Source organism: Chionomys nivalis, chromosome 5 (genome assembly GCF_950005125.1).
Source record: "Chionomys nivalis chromosome 5, mChiNiv1.1, whole genome shotgun sequence".
NCBI classification, from domain to species: Eukaryota; Metazoa; Chordata; class Mammalia; order Rodentia; family Cricetidae; genus Chionomys; species Chionomys nivalis.
This window is the reverse complement of record NC_080090.1, coordinates 29,743,234-29,763,617: the sequence shown is the minus strand read 5'-3', so window position 1 is coordinate 29,763,617 and position 20,384 is coordinate 29,743,234. Positions and strand designations below refer to the sequence as shown.

General features: G+C 45.2%; 1 protein-coding gene across 22 annotated transcripts in view; it reads right to left on the bottom strand.

Moving 5' to 3' along the window:
* Nucleotides 1-16,856: 16,856 nt before the first annotated feature.
* Nucleotides 16,857-20,384, bottom strand: part of Slmap (sarcolemma associated protein) — a 132,057-nt gene continuing 128,529 nt past the window's right edge. For 12 of the 22 annotated variants that reach the window (XM_057769208.1, XM_057769219.1, XM_057769212.1 and 9 more), the window contains 2 exons: nucleotides 20,062-20,151; nucleotides 16,857-18,888 (listed from right to left, as the gene is read on the bottom strand). In XM_057769208.1, coding sequence (XP_057625191.1) covers nucleotides 20,068-20,151 — 84 coding nt within the window. In that variant the 3' untranslated portion in view covers nucleotides 16,857-18,888; nucleotides 20,062-20,067. The remainder of the gene's footprint in view (nucleotides 18,889-20,061; nucleotides 20,152-20,384) is intronic. The other 10 variants (XM_057769207.1, XM_057769218.1, XM_057769211.1 and 7 more) reach the window with 1 other exon arrangement.

Below are 20,384 nucleotides of genomic sequence, written 5' to 3'. Positions count from 1 at the left end.
CCACTTGGTCCATCTCAGCGTCACTGGAAGTCCTGGGGCTCATCACAGTTTCTCTCTAGTTTTGTGCATTGTACTCGTTGACAATACTGCTCCACACATTTCTTTGGCATCTGATTGTGGGTGCTCACCCTCTCTGTGTCTGTATATCTTCCCTTCTCTATCTGTCGTGTGTGTGTGTGTGTCCATACACACATTTGCATGTTTTTCTGTCCCTACAAACGATGGCAGGCAGAGATCTGTGCTGGGACCTAATGATTTCCCTGCCCCCGTTTCTAGGCGATGCCAGTGCAGAGGTCTGGGAGCCCCACTTTAAGCATTACTAATTATGTGTTCATTGTAATGGCACCTAGGATTCCCTTATGGAGTTTATACTGCTGTCTGGCTATTGGGTCTGAAACCCAGAGTTATGTTCTCTGTCTTACTGTTCACTGAGAGTCACCCAGGGCCTAGAATCACTGTTCTGAAGCAGAAGAGATTTCATTGCAATATCTGGTGTTGCTACACCTGTGTTATACACTTCTGGTAAAACAGAGAGCTCAACTGACCCTCTAGGCCTACTGCGTGAGCTCATGCAGCTAGGAAACCCTCCATCTGAGCCAGGCCTCTGCTGACCTAGGGTCAGGATAACAAGAAATAAGCACAATGATGTCCCAGAACATAGTATCTAGAATGTGGCAACCACTGGGCTATGGTAGACCAGGATCCAGCTTGAGTTTCCATGATCCTTGAGGCCTGTGTTCATGGGATCCTTTCCTTCTGTTTTAGGCCCTACCACCCACCAAATCCCCTGAATGAGAAAGTGAAGCTACAGCACAGACAGGCCCTGTCAGCACTAAAGCGCCTGGAGGACGAGAACACCAAAGCCTCAGAAAAGCTGAGTGAGCTGACCAAGGAGACAGTCTTGTATCGGTAAGGGCACATCTTGACATGGACCCTGAAAGTTGTTGAACGGCCATCTCTGCCTTTCTTTTTCTCTGCACAGAGACTTCCTTCCTCTGCTTCTAGACTTTCTGCTTCTTAGCAAGCAGCTCTGGGACTTGTGTCGCTTGGATTCATTATTGGAGAGCATGAAAGATACTGTTAGCCCTACCACCATTGTCCTAGAGCCTCTAGATAGAAAAGGGCACCATGAAGGAAATGCCGGGCAGCCCTGGTGTCTGGAGCACAGGCCCAGGCTTTAGAGGTCTGGTGGCTACGGAACTTGTAGTTAGAATACGCTCACCTTTGGTCACCTGTCCCCCCTTGGAGGGTATTTGCCCTCTATATGGTGATGTTTCCCCATACTAACTATAGACAGTTAAGGACAGGTGGGGGCCTCCTCTTCCTATTGAAGGGATGTGGATCCTGTTTGGTGTTGGGTTGTCCATAGTAGTTTGATGCTTTCTGGTATTAGCTGCTGTCTCACTTTGGCTTTCTGAGTGTAGCTGTCAAGGCTGTATCAGACTCTTGGCTACATCTTCAAGGAAGCATAAGGCCTTTTGGGGTGCTGGTTCCTGGAGGCGGGAGGCAGGAGGAGGCTGGCAGGCCTTACTATGCAGTGTGTCTCTCCAGCGGTGTGCACAGCTGGCTCCTGATGCAGCATACTCACCTGGAGCAGAAGGTGGACCTGCTGAGGCAGGAGAAGAAGAAATTGCGGGATGATTGGGCCCTACTGATGCGCCATGTAGAGGACTTGAAAATGCTCTGTAAGAACCAAGAAGGCAACAGTGATGTCAAAACCCAGCAGCAACAGGTAGGAGCAGGCAAATCAGCCAGGCTAAGGTCTGGCCCCATTTGCCCTTCTGACTGCTCTCTGCCCATCCCCCACCTGTGCATTCACTCCCACCTGACTCATTCATGCTCCCGTTCGACCTCCCACCTCATGCTACCAGGTGTTCATTTCAGTGTCCATGCCCAAGTACTTCTGGGAAGTTAGCTTCTTAGGAGAGACTGAGTTATTGCTCTGAGTGCACAGCAATAGTCACCAGGACCTGGAATTGCTGTCTGAAACAGGAGAACCATTCCTGCTGCTCTGTTTGAAGCTGCAGTCCAGTGAAGGAGAAGGGTCAATAACACACCACACACTTACATGGATCTATGATAGGTAGCATTCTATGCACAGAGCTTGGAGTGAGTGAGGTCTGGGTCCTGGGCCTCATTTGCTTGGCAGGGCTCATGTGAGGTCACAGGTGGGAAGCAGTTTGCAAGAAGGAGATCCCCATGCAAGGGCCCATTGAGTGCCCCTCACTGGCATGGGTTAGAGTGGCATGGGGCCTTCTCCTTTCTTCCTGTGTCCCAGTGTGTTCTCTTCCCTTTGCCCAGCTCTCAGTTTCCAGTGACAGAGCCTGAGTAGCAGCTCCTCAGCCCTGTTGTCTGGGATCAGTGCTGGACACTTCTCCCATCCAGCAGACTACAGTCTGGGGTTGATTGGATGATCTGCTGGGGGCTTTTGACAAGCTGGTGGTCAAATGAGAGAGAAATGAGCCTTCAAGGGAAGAATTTCTCTATCAGCTCAACATAGTCTGGCCAAGCAAATCACAACCGTAGTAGTCCTCAAGAAATGATGGCTGAGCTGTGGGACTGTTCTGAAAGAGCTGGTGTGATTCGTCTAAACTGCTCCTCCGCCATGATGCTTCTACAAACTCCATTTCTCCCTCGCTGTTCCTCTTTCTTTAACTCTCAGTTCTTGTGTTGTGTGTATGTGTGTGTGTGTGTGTGTGCCTATGTGTGTGTAGTGTAAGCATATGGGGGTTGTGGAGCGTGACACACATGTACACTGGCTAGCAGAGACCACACTGTGTTTCTATTTAGTCTCTGCCTTGAATCAGGCTTCCTTACTTCCCTGGATGTTTACTGTTTTTTCTGCCTGGATGACCAGCAAGCTACTGGGATCCTTTGTGTGTGCTTAGATTTGTGTGAGATTGTGTAATCCTCCACTAAGAACACACTCTTCTAATGAACAGGAGTTCAAGGGGTTGGTGGAAAGACTTCAGTTCCTGCTGAAGCAGAAGGAAGCAGACACCCAGAGAAAGGACTTAGCAGAAAAGCTGCGGCATCACTTTGAGTTCTCCCAGATGAGGTAGGAGCCAGACTGGGAGGACATGGTACAGCCAAGTGGATCCCCTGTTCCTTGAACCTCTGTCTTTTATAAGTTTCTGCCCCTCTGCTTGGCTCCAAGCTAGAACCATGGAAAGAATCCCAAAGAGAATTGTGCTGGTGCAGGCAACAAGAACTTCTATCCAGGAAATAAGACGTTTGGTCCTCGTTTGTTATTAGAGTTGAGTCTCACTTTCTCCCTCCTGACTTTTCTCTGTTCTCAGCAGACTTCCCTTGAACTCGCAGAGACCTGCCTGCTTCAGCCTCCCCAGAGATGGGATTTAAAGGTGTGCACCACCACACCCTGCTGAAATAACATTTTTATTTAGGAACATCCTGTGTAGGGAAGAGACTCCCACCTTTGAGCAATGCTCTCTGTAACGTTAGCCTATTTCCTGTGCGAAGGGTTCTCTGGATAGAACATGTTAACGACTTTCCAGGATGAACCCAGGCAGATACTTCAGCTACTGGCAAGATCAGAACCTTCTCGGGAGTGTGCTGTAGCAGACTTCCAAAGAGAGCCAGGATGCAGATCTCCAGCTTTAGTCCTAAGGAAATGCAAGTCTCTGTTTGGTCCCAGAGCCCAGGCAGGGCCAGTTTTCTCAGGCACACAGGGCAGGAAATGCTGCTCTAGCATGACAGGCTCCATCTTGCATGGTGCTCATGTTTATGGTCCCTCTGGGCATGAGGACCGAGCTGACCTCATGACCTTGTTCAGGTGCCCAGATGGCAAGACTGTATTACTGCTATCAATAAGATGATGTGTTGATCAGTAACTCATCAATACCAAGTGTATTGCTCATACACTGTTGGCTATGGTATTTATATCCTGCTGTTACGTACAAAATGATGTCCCTGATCTGTAGGAGAATGTTCTGTTTTTCTAGTAGAAAGGACAACATACAAGCTCAGTTTAAGTTATGACATGTGTCTAGGACTGAGAAAAGTTCTAGGCCCAGCTACTCTGTGATCCATTTGTGGGGGGCTATAAAAATGATATCAGTCCAAAGATCAATGTTGGTTCTCCAGGACACCTGAGGAGTTGGGAGGTAGGAGCCAGACAGTTGACATGGCATGTCCCCTCCTGACCTGTGCCTTAACTGCTATCCTCTCCCAGGTCCAAAACACTCCAGCCTGAGGTGGAAGAGGCCACAGCCCAGGATGAGAGCCTCTTGCAGAAGGAGCTGCTACAGGAAGAGCCGCCTGCTGAGCCCCATCCCCAGCAACTACTGAAGTCCGGGCATCAATTTTATTCTTCAAATTTGGATCCCATCGTGGAATAGGCCTTGAGTATGTCTAGCCAGTGACCCAGCATGGCTGCTTCTGGGTCTTGATTCCCTTTTCTTCTTGATAACACCCCCTGAGAGAACTGAGGAAGCCAAAGGGAGCCACAGACACCTTGAAACCATCACATTCTTCACATTAGGATCAAGACCTCCAGACAAAAAGACACCCCTTGTTTCTGTGAACTCACCAGTGAAGGAAATACCAGCTGCCCTCCAGGTGGTCATGCCCAATCTGATCCATGTGTCTGTTGACTCAGTTCTCATAAAGAAAAGAAAGCATCAAAACCATGCTTGGGGTACAGAAAACCAGAGACAAAAATTACTCCAAATGCTACATCTACCAGCAAGTGGCCTCAGCCTTGGGGGGGACATGACATTTAAAAAAGAGGAATGACTACAGGCATCTTAAAAAGTTGTTCCAATCGGTGGCAGCCTCACTACCATGTCTCTTAGAGAATGCTAATTAGCTTAATTTTTGTTTGGTTTTGTTTAAAATTTTTGCTTTTAGTTGTTTAAGTTTTGGCTTTGTTATTTTGATGTTATCTGTTCTTGTTATTGATTTTCATAATTTGTTAAGAGTATTATCTAGTGTTTATGTTGAATGCCCTGTTAAAGCCCCCTTTGAGAAAAAATGTATTTTTTTGAGATTTCAAATTTATTTATTAATTTATTTCACAGAGATGAAAATAATCAAAAGCAAACTCCCAAAGAGTTATGTGGCCAGCCCACCACGAATGACAATATTTGAACTTGAAGCCCAATGGAATGCTTTCTGCATTTGAACTTTTGTGCAACAGACATATTAAAGCCACAGAAAAGGCAAACTGGCTTTGCAGAGTCGACTCAGGATGGGACTTTTAACAAAATAACAGGCCAGGCGTATAGGTAAATAAAGTAGCCCCAAAGAAAAAGAAATACCATTCCTAGAGAAATCTGAAGAGCGGTTCACTATTAAGATAGAGCAAGGTAGATGTAGTCAATATTTGTCTTGAACGTAATGATGACTTTATGCCCTGTATTTACTCTCTACCCTAATTACTAGTTCCTTGATACTTGTTTCAAATATTTTACCATTCAACATTTTATCATAACTGTGTACCATAAATTGTTTATTTTAAAATATATTCTTGCACTAAAATTTTAATAAATTGTCAAATAACCAAATATATCAATTTTATCAACATTAAATCATAACATTGATGATAATTAGTTGAAAGAAAAAGAATGTATTAGTGATCATTGTTATGGATAAATATATAATTTTTCTAAACTAAAATATCTATAGTGGCATAAGTGCTATTAAACTTCCTAAAATTCACAGGAACTTCAAAATAGTGTGTCTCTACTTTATTCAGGTTATAACAAATTACGTTTATTTCATTCTTTTAATTAATTAATTAATTAATTAAAAATTTCCACCTCCTCCCATTTCCCTCCCACTCCACCCACTTCCCCCTCCCTCTCCAATCCTAAGAGAAGTCAGGATGCCCTGCCCTGTGGGAAGTCCAAGGCCCTCCCCCCTACATCCAGGTCTAGGAAGGTGAGCATCCAAACAGACTAGGCTCCCAAAAGGTCAGTACACATGCAGTAGAATCAAAACCCAGTGCCATTATCATTGGCTTCTCAGTCAGCCCACATTGTCAGCGACATTCAGAGAGTCCGGTCTGATCACATGCTCGTTCAGTCCCAGTCCAGTTGGCCTTGGTGACCTCCCATTAGATCAGTCCCACCGTCTCCGTGGTGGACGCACCCCTCGCGGTCCTGACTTCCTTGCTCATGTTCTCCCTCCTTCTGCTCTTCATCTGGACCTTGGGAGCTCAGTCCAGTGCTCCAATATGGCTCTCTGTCTCTATCCCCATCCATCACCAGATGAAGGTTCTATGGTGATATGCAAGATATTCATCAGAGTGGCTATAGTATAGGGCCAGTTCAGGCGCCCTCTCCTCAGCCGCTCACGGAAAAAGCTGGGGACATCTTCTTGGACACGTGGGAACCCCTCTAGAGTCCAGTCTCTTGCCAATCCTCAAATGGCTCCCTTAAAAAAGCAATTTCCAAGTCTTCACACCCATCTTCTTTAAACAGGTGTGCTGTCACACTGCTGTAACCCCAGAACTCACAGGCACAGATGGATCTCTGCTAGCTCCAGACAGCATGGGCTATATAGTGAGTTCCCAGACAGCTAGGGGGACACAGTAGATTTGTATCTTGGGTATTGATAGCATGGCTTACTCCATGGAAAAACACCTTAGAGTGGAATCAGTATCCATACTGTATTCTTGCTGTCATGTATTTAATCCTAAAATATGATACTTTCTAGATACCCTTTTATGAATTGGCCATAAGGACCACATTATTGAGAAATGCACCTTTATTGCTCTGGGGACTCTCAGGCAATAAAAACATTCATTGCGGGAATACACAGGAAATCAGGAAACCAAGATCTATCTGCCTCTGTTTTTCTTGCAACCCAGAATCCATGGTAAGCACACAGCACATTAAAGACCTTCCAGGTCACATTGGGGAAAGAGGCTGTTGGCCTTGAGCTTGCATTTGCCCCCCCCCCCCACGTATGCAGTTCCCATAGAGGCCAGCAGAGGGCACTGGATCCCCATTCATAGATGGTTCTAAGATGCCTCGTGAGAGAAGAGCAAATGTCTTAGCTGTGAAACATCTCTCAGCCTCTGCTCTTGGCTTTTGTCCTTTAAACCCTAGGTGCTGTATAAGTTATGGGGATCACCCGCAACCACAGAGAGAAGACACTGGGAATGCATAGGGACAGGTACACGAGGTAGGGATGCTAATTGTCTTAGCTGCCAGGCATCTATGGCAGGCTCAGGTGTCCTCACTGATCTATGTGGGTTCCGGACCAGGCCACAGCATCGCTCACTGTCAGGGTTGGAGCAGATCTGCCACCTCTCATCTAGGACTATGGTGTAGACTAATCACATCTATGAAATGTCGAGGTGACCCTCTTTGAGCCTGAATGTGGGGCAAAGATACATTGATAGCAAAAATCTCCAGCTAAAGCAGTGCTGGGAAGGAGATCAGAGCAGGCACAGTGCACGGAGCCTGCAGCAGAAGAGAAATGCCTCTGGTGGAGAGGGTCCCGTGCAAGTTTGGAACATGAGAGGGACAACGGAAGTGGCCTTTGCTGTGACAGATCTTAGTGTACTGAGGCTCTTGACTGCTTTGCCGTCTCCCCAGCCTTATGGAGGCAAGGCTTCTTCTAGGTGATTGCTTTATAATTGGAGAGGTGCCAGGAGTTGTTGCATGAAGAACCGGCTGCTTGTCGTCCCTGCCGCCCTGCTATCTTACCCCCAAAATAATTACACAGAAACTGAATTCATTTAAACCCTGCCTGGCCCGTTAGCTCTAACTTCTTATTGGCTAACTCTTAAATTTTAGTTTAACCCATCTCCATTAATGTGTATCATGACTGTGGCTTACCGGCAAGATTCTAACCAACGTCCCTCTCAGGCAGGAGACCCATGGCGTCTGCCACTCTGCCCTTCTTCCCAGCATTCAGTTCTGTCTACTCTGCCTACCTAAGTTCTGCCCTATCAAAAGGCTGTATATCTGGTCGACTCTGTAGCCATCGAGGTTCACCCACGTCTGCCTATTGAATGTTTGGATTAAAAGTGTGCACCACCAGGCCTGGCCAAATAATATTAAGATACAGTTTTTTGAGACAGGATTTCTCTATGTGACAGCTCTAGCAGTCCTACAATTCCCTTTATCGACCAGGCTAGCACTAGAGAAGAAGAAGCGGGAGGATCTCTGTGAGATCAGGGTCAGCCAGGCCTAAGGAGTTAGTTTGGGACAGCCACGGTCACACAGAGAAACCTTCTCACCTCAGTTCATCTCAGTTCATCTGCTGCATAACCTGCTTTCCCCTTCTCTGAGCATACCAGGGGTCTGGTACAGCACAGAGCAGATATATCCCTATACTATGCACATTGCAGAGAGAACCTGCTGACATCCTGACAGGTGGGCTTGGCCCAGACCCTCAGACCAGGACCTCTGGGGTAAGCAACCCTTAAGCCTGTATAAGCACCATGGAGAATCTTATCAATAAGACTCTACTGATCCAGGAACCTATGACGTCCCCTCCAGGAAAAGTCAAAAAGTTTGTGAACTGTGCTTGCTTTTAAGATATTCGAGCTTCCCCTGAATTCTACCTAAGGCCCCCATGTCCCCAGGTCCAGCATGTATTTTTATGGCCTTGGCTGTGCTGAATAACAGTGGAGGATTCTGCCTGCTGTAGAAAATCCAATATGTAGGAAATCCAGAATATCTGAGTTTCAAGTTCTCATTACCCCTCTGCATGCCCTGGGAGTCATTCAGAGATGGAAGCCTATATGCATGCTTGAGCAAAACACATAACTCTCATCCCAGCTCTTTACCAAGTCTTTGTAAATTCCCGACTCATGCCTCTCCCCTCTTCCTTTCTGGAGGGAACATGAACATGAGTTTGACAATTACAGGCCTTCCAACCCTGGTGTCATTGTGGGCTGCAACTAATCTGGCCGTCTTTAGCCTTCTTGAAACTTGAACTTCCATCTAAGCTGGGTGTGTTTCATTTTGGTAGCTGTCTGTCTCCCCAGGGAGTAATAAGCAATGAAAGGTTTGATTTGTTGTATAGTGTTCATCCTTAATGCCAGCACAGGCCCTGCTGGACATTCAGCACTTTAAACATGCAAGTCACAAGTAGGATGTGATGGCCCATGCCTTAAATCCCAGGACCTGGAAGGCAGAAGGAGGTAGGTGGCTGTGAACATGAGGCTAGCTTGCACTACAGAGTTCCAGGACATTCAGAGCTGCATGGTAAAGAAACAAAAAGTGGGTTTAGGAGACTTTTATCAGCAGTAAAGAGCACTGGCTGCTATTGTAGAGGACCAAAGTTCAGTTCCCAGCAACAATATGAAGGATAAACACACTCTTCCGGCCTTTTCACTAATCAGGTATACTTGTGGTGCCCAAACACACCGTCATGAAAAACACCCATATGCATAAAATAAATAATCATTAAAAAACAAGGAAAGTAAAAATAAATAAATAAATAAATTTGAAAATGCAAGTCAAGTGCTACAAGCTGCACCATTTTACAGTAATTGCTCAGCCATCTTTCCATGAGCCACTTCTCAGAGCCAGGGGCCTTGGTAAAGGTTAAACCAAAATGCAAGGCCTATTGGCCACAAAGCCTTTGGCAGCAGGGAGCTAAAGAGATGTAGGAAAAAAGAATATCAAACAAAGTTCAAGGTCCAAAATTCTAAAATCCATCCACATAAGAAAATGACCCAGCCAGTAATTCAAGACTTGATAGAGGAAATAATTTAGATACACCATCTTTGTTAGCGCCCGTGCAGGTAATGGCTAGGAAGAGGAACACACATGAAAACTGCCACCCCAGAAGTGTCAAGGACCTCAGAGACCACCCAGCCTACTCCCTAGGAAGCCATTGCCTTCAAGACATTTTCACTGTGTCTCACCTCCACAGGGAGACAGGGACACAAAGTGGAATCAAGCTTGTGGCCCAACAATGTCAGCTTTAACTGCTACTCTTTGTTGGAGGTCCGCCAGTCTCTGCACCAGAACCTCCTATAGCTAGAGGGACTGAAAATATAAAAATAGACTCTAGTGAGGATGCTGAAACCCTGACACACCAGCAGTCACTGAACAGGCACTTCAAATGGGTCAAGACTGACTTGAAGTGCAACTCACTCCCACAGCGACACATTCTAGGTATATGCCAAGTGAAAATAACCAATGGATTTAGATCTTGATAAATCTCTGCTCCTCAGAGGATGATCCAGACAAAGAGTCTGTCAAACTTCCACTGCCATTTACTTTTGAATGTTTCTCAAAGTGAGGTAAAGATCTGTTTTCAAAGCCATCTGGAACCCGGGAGCCACTGATGTCTTGTTGTCCCACACACGCGATCATCTGTGATATGTTAATGAAGGACCCTGGGAACAGGTCAGAAATGGAAAACTGTACTGGAAACAATAACAGAAGCCAAGCAGAACAGGGGCATAAAATAGAATGTGACACAGCACGACCTGTCCAAGGTCACTGAAGGACAGAATGACAGTAACAGAGCTGGAACCAAGGACAGGGCTCAGGGACATGTGCATGTGTGGGGTGGAGGGAAGGTCCACTGGAGTCACTCAGATGACGACAGATTGGCCTCTGGACATGGGGTTTGCATAGAGAGGAGGAAGGGGAGAAGGAGTGTGAATGTGTGTGGGAGAGAGAGAGAGAAGCAAAGATAGAGGGGGACCCTAGGTGAGTGCCAGGAGCAGGAAGCAGAGCAATGGGCAAAGGGCATTCAAGTTAGAGAGCTGGAATTTTATTTCATAAAAAATAAACACCCACAGCAATAGAAGCCTTGAGGTTGTGAGTTTGAGCAATGCTGTAAGGTCTGAGTAAATATGAAGTTAAAGATTTTGCCACATCTAAGCTAGGGCTATAACTCAGTGCTGGAGCACTTGCCGAAGATGCATGAGGCCCTGGGTTTGATCTTCAGCATGACAAGAAAAGGAAAAAGGCTAGCTACTTCACTAAATCTATTACTGAAAATTCTCAGCTTTCATCTTCTTAAGACCAAATTTGGTCAAAGCACCTTCATACTTAGGAACTCAGCCACGTTACCAACTAGTTTCCCCAAAAGACTCAAACTGCCCCCAGCTAAATGAAACAAAAGCTCAGACTTCCCTGATTTAGAGACAGGCACTTAAAGAAACGAAGAGCCTCTCTGAAGTTACCAAAGACCCGTTCTAGATCCAGTGGAACACACAAACAGCCAACCCTGAGGGCTTAGCTCACATTTGAAGCCACACAGGGTCATGGTGAGGGAACAGCTCCTCTTGCTCAGGTCTCACAAGCAAGCATTGGCAGCATGGTCCCTGACCACAGACAGCTCCTTCAGAACCAGGAACTCAGGGGAGGCACAGAGAAGGGAAGAAAATGCAGCCCTTGAGGAGCCACACTCTGCTCTGCACATCACCAACCTTTATGGGGTGGGGGTTTGGGGGGATGGAGGGATGGGGGTGGGGGGGTGAGGGGGTGGGGGGGCGGGGCTGCTCCTCTGCTTGAAGGCGACCATGTTTAAATTCTGAGCCGAGAAGCGGGAGGCTCCTTTCTTATCAGTGACTTCTGTCAATAAGGAAAGTTTGTGGGGAATATTTTTATGTAGATTTCCGCTGTGAGAATAAGGACTTGACCGAATCCTTTTCACACCGTGCCATCATGGTGTGGGGGGTGGTAGCCGGTTGCCCTATAGGAAAAGTCAGGTTTTTACACTGCTGGGATATTATAGAAAGAAGAAATGCCATGATTTCACAAAACTTTTACAGAATTGACAGTGACTTATCCAAAGAATAGATGTCCCCGTAACTCTGCAAAAGCGGGTTCTCCAGGTGGAGTGTACGTCGATTACACTGCCCGTGGATAGTCCAATAGATCTGTCCGCTGACATCTACTGTATATTTGTGGGTTCACCACACTTTTCTGTGTCCTTGTGGGAGGAGGTGTACCCTTGTAGGAGGAAGCATGGCCTTTATTAAGGGTGCATGTCCTTTATTGATGGGGTGTGCAGGGCCCATGGGTCTACCCCTGCTCCCGGGGCTCATTTTGAGGACAGTTTCCGGGCAGCCAGCGTTTCCTGTTTGTTCCTGTGTTCCTTCTGCCCTGGTGATTAGCTATAGGGCATTGTTGACCCACCTTGGGCGTGGTAATTTCCCACCTGCCTGGGGGCATTCCATTGTGCAGCAGCTAGGTATCTAAGGTTTTCCCTAAGTTTGAATAAAGGATATTCGGCTGATCTCCTTTCGAATGATCCAGGTCTCTTGTGTGTTCTTTCAATCTCCAGGCGCTTGCCTGGCTCCAGTATGGTACAGTGGCATGCGAACACAGGCGTTACAGGGGTGTGTCCTTGAGGGAGGGGTTATGTCTTTGTGACAGAAGTTGTGTCCTTATTGGAGGGATTTGTCTTGTATGAAGGGTACATCCTGTGAGAAGGGGCATGTCCTTGAGGGAAGGGCGTGTTCTTGTTGGAGTGGGTGTGTCCCTGTGGGAGAGGACGCTTCTTTTGAGAGCAGGCACATCCTTGTGAGAGAGTGTGTGTCTTTTTGGAATGGAGTGTGTACTTATGGGGGCAGGTATTTCCGTGTGTGAGTTGGCACGTCCTTGAGGGGGAGTGTCCTTGTGGGAGTAGGCGTGTCATTGTCATGGGGCACGTCCTTTTGGGAGTTGGTGTATCCTTGTAGGAGTGGGCACATCCTTGTGGTAGGGTCACGTGGAGTGGGTGTGTCTTCGGGAACAGGCGTGGTCTTGTGAGAGGGGAGTATCCTTGTGGGAAGGGAGTATCTTTGGATAGAAGTGTATCATTGCTGGAGGTGTTTCCTTGTGGAAGGGGGCGTGTCTTTGTGAGGGGGCGTGTTCTCAGAGGGGGAGTGTACTTATGGGAGGCGGCCTGTTCTAGCAGGAGGGGACGTATCCTCCAGGTTTGTTGTCCTTGTGGGATTGGTTGTGTCCTTCCTGTAGGGGACATGATCTTGAGGGAGTGGGCTGGGCATTTTCTGGTAAGAGGTGTGTCCTTGAGGCATGAGGCGTGTCCTTGTTAGATGGGGCGTGTTCTTCTGAGAAAGGGCGTGTCATTCAGGAAGGGGGCATGTCCTTGTGAAAGGGGTTGTGGCCTTATGGTAGGTGGCTTGGCCTTGTGGGAGGGGGCGTGTCCTGGTGAGAGAGAGACCATGTCATTGGAGGATGTGTGTCCTTGTGGGAGGGGGTGTTTCCCTGAGGAAGGAGGTGTGTCTTTGTGAGAGTAGGAGTGTCCTTGTTTTTTTTTTTTTTTTTTTTTTTTGGTTTTTCGAGACAGGGTTTCTCTGTGCTTTTGGAGCCTGTCCTGGAACTAGCTCTTGTAGACCAGGCTGGTCTCGAACTCACAGAGATCCGCCTGCCTCTGCCTCCCAAGTGCTGGGATTAAAGGCGTGCGCCACCACCGCCCGGCCCAGGAGTGTCCTTGTTGAAGAGTGTGTTTCCTTGTGGAAGTGGTTGTGTCTTGTGAGTGGGGAAATGTTATTATGGGAATGGTGTGTCCTTGTGGGAGAGGTTTGTCTTTGTGGGAGGAGGCGATTCATTGTGTGAGGGGCGTGTCCTAGAGGGAGGAGGCGTGTCTTTGTGAGGGTAAGTGTCTTCTTCTGGGAGGAGCGCATCCTTGTGGGAGGGGCAGGTCCTTGTGGCAGTAGTGTGTGCTTGTGAGAGGCAGCTTGCTCTTTTGGGAGGTGGTGTGTTCTTGTGACAGGAGGGAAGCCTCCTATTGGAGGAAGCATGGCTTGTATAAGGGCGCGTTTCCTTGTTGGAGGGTGTGCCTTTTTTTATGAGGGGGTATGTCCTTTTGGGAGAGGTGTGTCTTGATGAATGGGGCGTGGTCTTCCAAAACCACCCTCTTTTGAGAGGGGCTTGTCCCTGTTTGAGGGGGTGTGTCCTTCGGGGAGGGAGCAAGTCATTGGGGACGGGGTAGGTTCTTATTGAGGTGTGTGTCCTTGAGGGAGGGAACGTAGCCTTGGGGAAGGAGTGTGTATTGTTGCAGGAGGGGCATGGCCTGGTGTTTGGGACAGGTGTCATTTCAGGAGTGGGCATGTCCTTGTGGGATGGGGCGTGTCTTGTGAGTGGGAGCCTGTCCTTGTGGGACGGGGCGTATCCTTGCTGGAGGACAAGGGGTAAAATTGGTCAAAAGGAACAATGCCTTGGGGAACTGTGAGAGACTGTCCAGGAAAAAAGGCAGAAGGCCTTTTACTTCAGGTGTATTTGTTCCCTGAATTGTTCTTTTTTCTTTATTTATTATGTATACAATATTCTGTCTGCGTGTACGCCTGAAGGCCAGAAGAGGGCACTAGACCACATTACAGATGGTTGTGAGCCACCATGTGGTTGCTGGGAATTGAATTCAGGACCTTTGGAAGAACAGGCAATGCTCTTAACCACGGAGCCATCTCTCTAGCCCCCCCCCCCCATTGTTCTTGGATGTGATTTCCTGCCCCCTGTGACAACATTACAATCAATTTATAAGACATGTTTATTCTTGTTGGATGTCAGAACCCAATCTGGTCAGTGTACCCTGAATCTAGCTATGGCCTTCTGTCCTGCTTTCCCTTCCCAGGTGTAATCTATAGTGCCTGTCAGGCAACTGTTTAAACTGTAGGTCTGGGAAAGGGCTGCTCTGTTAATATTTAGTGCTTATTGGCATTTATTTACATGTTTTTCTGAACTCAAACAACCTTTCTTGGATCACTGCTTTCTTTGTAACATTTCTGTATAAAAGTATACCGAGCCAGGTGGTGGTGGCGCACGCCTTTAATCCCAGCAGTTGGGAGGCAGAGGCAATTGGATTCCCGTGAGTTGGAGGCCAGCCTGATCTACAAAGAGAGTTCTAGGACAGCTAGGGCTACACAGAGAAACCCTGTCTCAAAAATAAAATAGAGCAAAAGTACAATGAAACCGAAATAAGGTTGTCCACAGCATTAGACTGTAGTCGGCCTTCTTCCAGGTCCTCAGATCCCAGGTTCAGCAGACACGATACACAGTATATAATCTTTATGTGGCACTAACAACGGCTTTAGCCAATGACGAAGAGTCCAAGAGTAATACTATAAAAATGAGTGTAGAAATGAAGAAACATAAAGTTGTACGCCTAGGAGGATGAAAGCAGACTGTCAGCAACCCACAGTCCATTCACAAGACCCAAGCAGCTCTGCAAACTGGTATTAGCCCTAAGAGAACACCCCGGCCATCCGTGATTACACGATGGATATGAGCTAAGTTAACCTTTAGGAGGCGGATGTACGTGACCTCTGGATTGTGCACTATCCCTGCTCTGTGAGCAGGCTCACAGGGGAGAGCGCAGAGCTTCAGTAAACACCTGGGAATATCAGGGAAGACAACAGATTAAGTACAACACTAGCTTAACTGAAAAACTCTGTTAATGAAGATTGTAAAGTAAGGCAATCTGCATCTGAGTTTTACCTCGATACTGCAAAAAACTCCTTTGTTCAGACCTAATGCTTGGTGTCCCCTACTATAAGAAGGTAGATTTAGAGATCAGTCGGGGCCACAGCCTTACAAACCCATCTCTGGCTGTGGTTGGTTTCAGCTAGCTGATAAGCTTTTTGTGCCCCGCAGTGTTTTTTTTTATTTTATTTTTTTATTTTTTTCCAGGAGTAAAGTTTATTAGACTTGGTGGTCTGTCCCCATCTTTGTGTGACCCCCCTGGACATTTTGATCATTTATCTTACAAAATTTCCACACTAACTGCCCTTGTAGCTGAAACTTTGTGCACATAACCATGTTGGCAAAATAAATTCCTGGAAGTACATTTTTGGAGTAAGCTTGCATTTTTACCTCAGTTGATCTTGCAGATTTTGACAGCAGACATCACAACCACTGGAAGAAGCCAAAACTCATAGTGGGGTGATGTGACCTAGGAGAAAGACATCTTCTCCAGGGCTAAATTGTTCTGTACCCAGGCTCAGTGTGCTGTAAGGAAGGCGCAGCCACAGGGAGGAGATAGCATTCCCTCAAAGTCATTCAAACCTGGGCACACTTGAAACCATACCTATTATTTTAAACTTTAAAAAAAACCTGTGGATTAGGCTACGCTGTCTTTCACTGGCCCTTATAAACCTGCTGGCTTGCTCTTGCCTCTCAGCAACAAAAACTGCATAAAAAAATGCAGAGGGGCTGGAGAGATGGCTCAGAGGTTAAGAGCACTGACTGCTTTTCCAGGGGTCCTGAGTTCAATTCCCGGCAACCACATGGTGGCTCACAACCATCTGTAATGAGATCTGGTGCCCTCTTCTGGTGCGCAGGAAAACATGTTGTATATAACCAATAAATAAATCCTTTAAAAAAATGCAGAGTGCTTTTGCTGATGCGCAGACCATCAGCGGGGGGTCCTGGAATTTTCCTTTGTGCTGCTTAGTGAAAATCTATCTCATCAGGCTATAACGGGGGCGGAGAGCTGAGGCAAGTCTGATAATTAAAGAGAGAAAAATATACTATTTTTTGCTCAAAAATCTGAGTTCATAGAGATACTTTTCTTCTCAGTTTCTAGATAATGGAATAGAAACTCCAAGAAAATGAAGTGATCTCCTCCTGATAAAGATGATAAGCTCAGAGGTAAGAGTCAGTAGAGGTGTGTACCCTGGTAAAAACCATGTTCTCATTTGGTTTTGCCATTGCCCTGAGACAAGGTCTTACTGTGTAGTCCAGTGTGGCCTTGAACTAACACAAAAGTTGCACCTAAGCGTTAGTGAGCATCTGCACCTGTAACATCCTGCTCTGTTTAACTTGGAAGGGAACTGGAGGTGCTGCTTATGAACAGGCTTATTTACATTCTTGAGGAAAAACCGGAAATAACTACAAAATCCCATTTATTTGATTTGAGTAAAGTAAATATTGACACCAGGCCTTACATTTGATAGCATTAGCCTGGCAAGGGAGTCACATTTTAACAATAATCATATTAAAAGAAGAAAAGGTACAACAGTAAATTAAGTAAAAACTCGGGAGGAAACTGCTCTTGTTTCTTTTAAACCCTGACAAACATCTAACATATGTTTAACACAAGTCACGTCAAGCTAAGGTTAGGGACACCCGAATGGCAGAGCCAGCACTAAGACTCCAATTATACACAACTCAAACATGCATAGGGAGATTAAAGTTATTTTATTAAATCATGCACATCACGTGTGTTAGTGCAAATAGTTTAATCTGTACTCCAGAAATTCTATTGTACGTTTTATCTTTACAAAATAGATTTCAAACAATTATTTACTTTAAAAAAGGTAATTTTGAAGTTATGCATTTCAGAACAGTATTTGCAATAACTATATACAAGAGGAACTGGGTACCACTGGCATATTAGCATTCTGTGGTGGAGTGGCTTCCTGCAACAGAGAAAGGTAAAATGAACTATACGACAGTATTTTCTACAAGTCATTTGTGGCTAATTCCTCCATAAATCTAGTGATTCTCCCAGCAACGACCCCAAATAGCTTTAAATACTACTTTGAAAGTAAAAACAATGACCGCCAAACATCATGAGGCAAATTATATCCTAGCCAGATATCTCAGTATCTGGCTAGATCTGGGTATTCTCATAGAACATTCAAACCAATTCACCAACCTTCCCTCCCAGTCTGACTGAAGAAAACTGAACTATGCGATGCTTTAGGATACTGACATCACTATGGTGCTGCACAAAACCATAGCTGAACTTTAACCTCTGTGTTTTAAATGTATAATGTCAAGCAGTGCTTAGGTGTGTCACTGTGCATGAAACACTACCAATCTTGGGAACAGTGCTACTAATTAACAGGCTGTTCCAATTAACAAAAAGAAATAACCATTTGTATATCCAAGCAAGAAATCTTGGTAGGTAACATCAGTTCACCTTGAATGTGAATTAGCGCCACATCATAACCAAATTAAATCAGTAAAAGCTTATCTAAACAGATATAATTCTTCCTTCAATTAAACATGCATGGAGGAACAGATGACAGAAAAAAAAATCATGCTTTCTAAACTGCTGTATATGAGAAGGTAACTTGGCGTTTAAAGAAAACATTTCTTAAATACATGAGGTTTAGTAAGTTACACTCCAAATTACTCAACAGTTTGGTTGATTGCACTGAAATTATGCAATTGTGTTTTTGCTCCCAGAAATATTTCAGTTTGCTCAAGAAAATACAAACTCTCATGGAAAGTTTTCAAAGCTGATGTCCTTCACATCTTCAAGTCACACTAAGGCTGAACAAACATGTATGTATTCCCCAAGTTATCATTAGAACAGAGTATTTTCCAAATGTGTTTGTCCTTAAAAAAAAAAAATCCACACAAATAATTGTCTAAGTCTTGTTCCCAATAGCTCAGTGGTTTTATAACAAGTAAAAATGGCGTACATATGTAAAAAAAATATATATATATATGTGTGTGTGTGTGTATATATATATTCAAACTGATAGGCACTGAGCACACAGGGCCTCTCTTCCCATGTATGTACTGGTTGTTCGGTTTGAGTAGTTATTGAATCAGAAAAATGAATTATGTGGCCATCAGAATTCAGAGTAAAATATTTATAAATTTATGGTATAAATAATTTGGTGAACTAAGAAACCTACTTTAGGCCACCATAATATTCAGCATCTCAACATACTAATTTAAAAATTACATGAAAAACCGAATAAATTCACAACTTTATATCCTCTCTACAGACAGATATATTTCCATATAAGTTAAAGCAATGACCCTATAGCTGTATTCTTGCACTTTGCTGTTTTAAGAGGTAAAAAGGAAGAAAATGGTTCTGCTTGTCCCCAGCATGAGTGTGATGCCAGCTTCTAGAAGGAGGATGGTGTACAGACTCAAGACACTGTCACGGAGAAGCTCTGGCCAGACCCGGCACATACAGCACGATGGCTGTCACCGCAACCAGGGCCGCCAACACGGGCATCCAGGGCCAGGGTTTCTGTGTGGAAAGAAACCAAGAGTCAATATCGCGTTCTCCCCTCTTTCATACCATTTAACCCTGGATGAACTGAGTCCCACAAACTTAAAAGACCACCGGGAAACTCTGCCCTTGCATGGTAAAGGCTACATTTAGAAAGAAAGGAAAACGAGGGAGAACCATACTAGCAGGGCATTGTGTGGAAGCCTCAACACCCCAGGAAAGTCCTGGACAATTTTCAACTTTGTTACAGTTGAAACTTAGTAGTTACACCTTAAATTCTAGAATGCGTCTGCCGCATTTACTGTGCACCTGCGGTATACTTCTGCCGAAAAGTTTGTTTTTATGAAAACCAGAGTTATAAGATGGGGTAGAAAGAAAATGATGCAGGCTTGATCCTGGAACTTGAAACCAAAGAAGACATGAATCAGCTGAGGTTCCAAGGACAGGGGCACTGAGACCCTGCCGCAGGTTCCTCTGATAAGCATGCTTGATTACCAGTTAAAGGCGAGGCACAGATGGGCTTCCCAATCAGCTTTCAGAGGATTTATACAATCCATTTACTTTGGTTACTACCTTTATTCCTCCTGATATTCTGATAGTACTCTTGAAAAATACTCTTAACTTGCAGATCAGCTCAAAAAGGCTTGTTATAGAGTTTACTTATACAAGTAAATTCTCACTGGTGTTGAAATTGTGAGCCAATGGTTCATTACACTAATCTCACTTTCTTTCATTTTCACAGCAAACAGACAAAGGATTAAAGGAAAACTTCACATCATGGAAGGGAAGAAAAGAAGGGTAATATAGCTGGCTGAAAATTTCAAAGATGCAAACTCTTCATTTCTCATTCAAATCTGATTGAACACATAACTGGGAGACAGGTGGTGATATTGCAGAAACTCACTGCTTACTCCAGTTTGCTAGAGATAAAGACTTGGTTAAAGGAAGCATTTCAACAACAGGTTAGCATGGGGTTAATTCATGGTTAGTACTACTACAAAAGAAACAAGACACAATGTTATGTGATTAGTTGATTTGTTCATTAGTATGACACAGATACACAGCAAACTAAATGAAGGGTTTGCGTCAGGTAACAAAATACCTTTGTGGTTTTGCCATGCACTCTACTACAAATATGGCACAAACGGGTGACAGGGACGAACAGACAAGACTCAACAGTAGTGCTTGTACCTTTCTCTACCACAACGGACCGAAACACCAAAACAGGAAAGCCAGGAATAGGCCGACGAATACGGCTGGGACAGGTTGTAATATGGAGGGCTGAAGAAGGGAAGGGATATTAACATCATTTTATGCTATGTAAAAAATCAGATAAGATGATTTAGACCCCAGGGGGTGGTTGGAGAAGGAGAGGAAGACTGAAGTAACAGAAGTACACCACTCAGGTTTGCACCAATTTAAACATCTGAAAGACATCTAACACAATCCAGAATGATGGGCTGTGATACAAATGCTAAGAAACTACTACTTTAATAGGAACGGTTGGAGGTAAC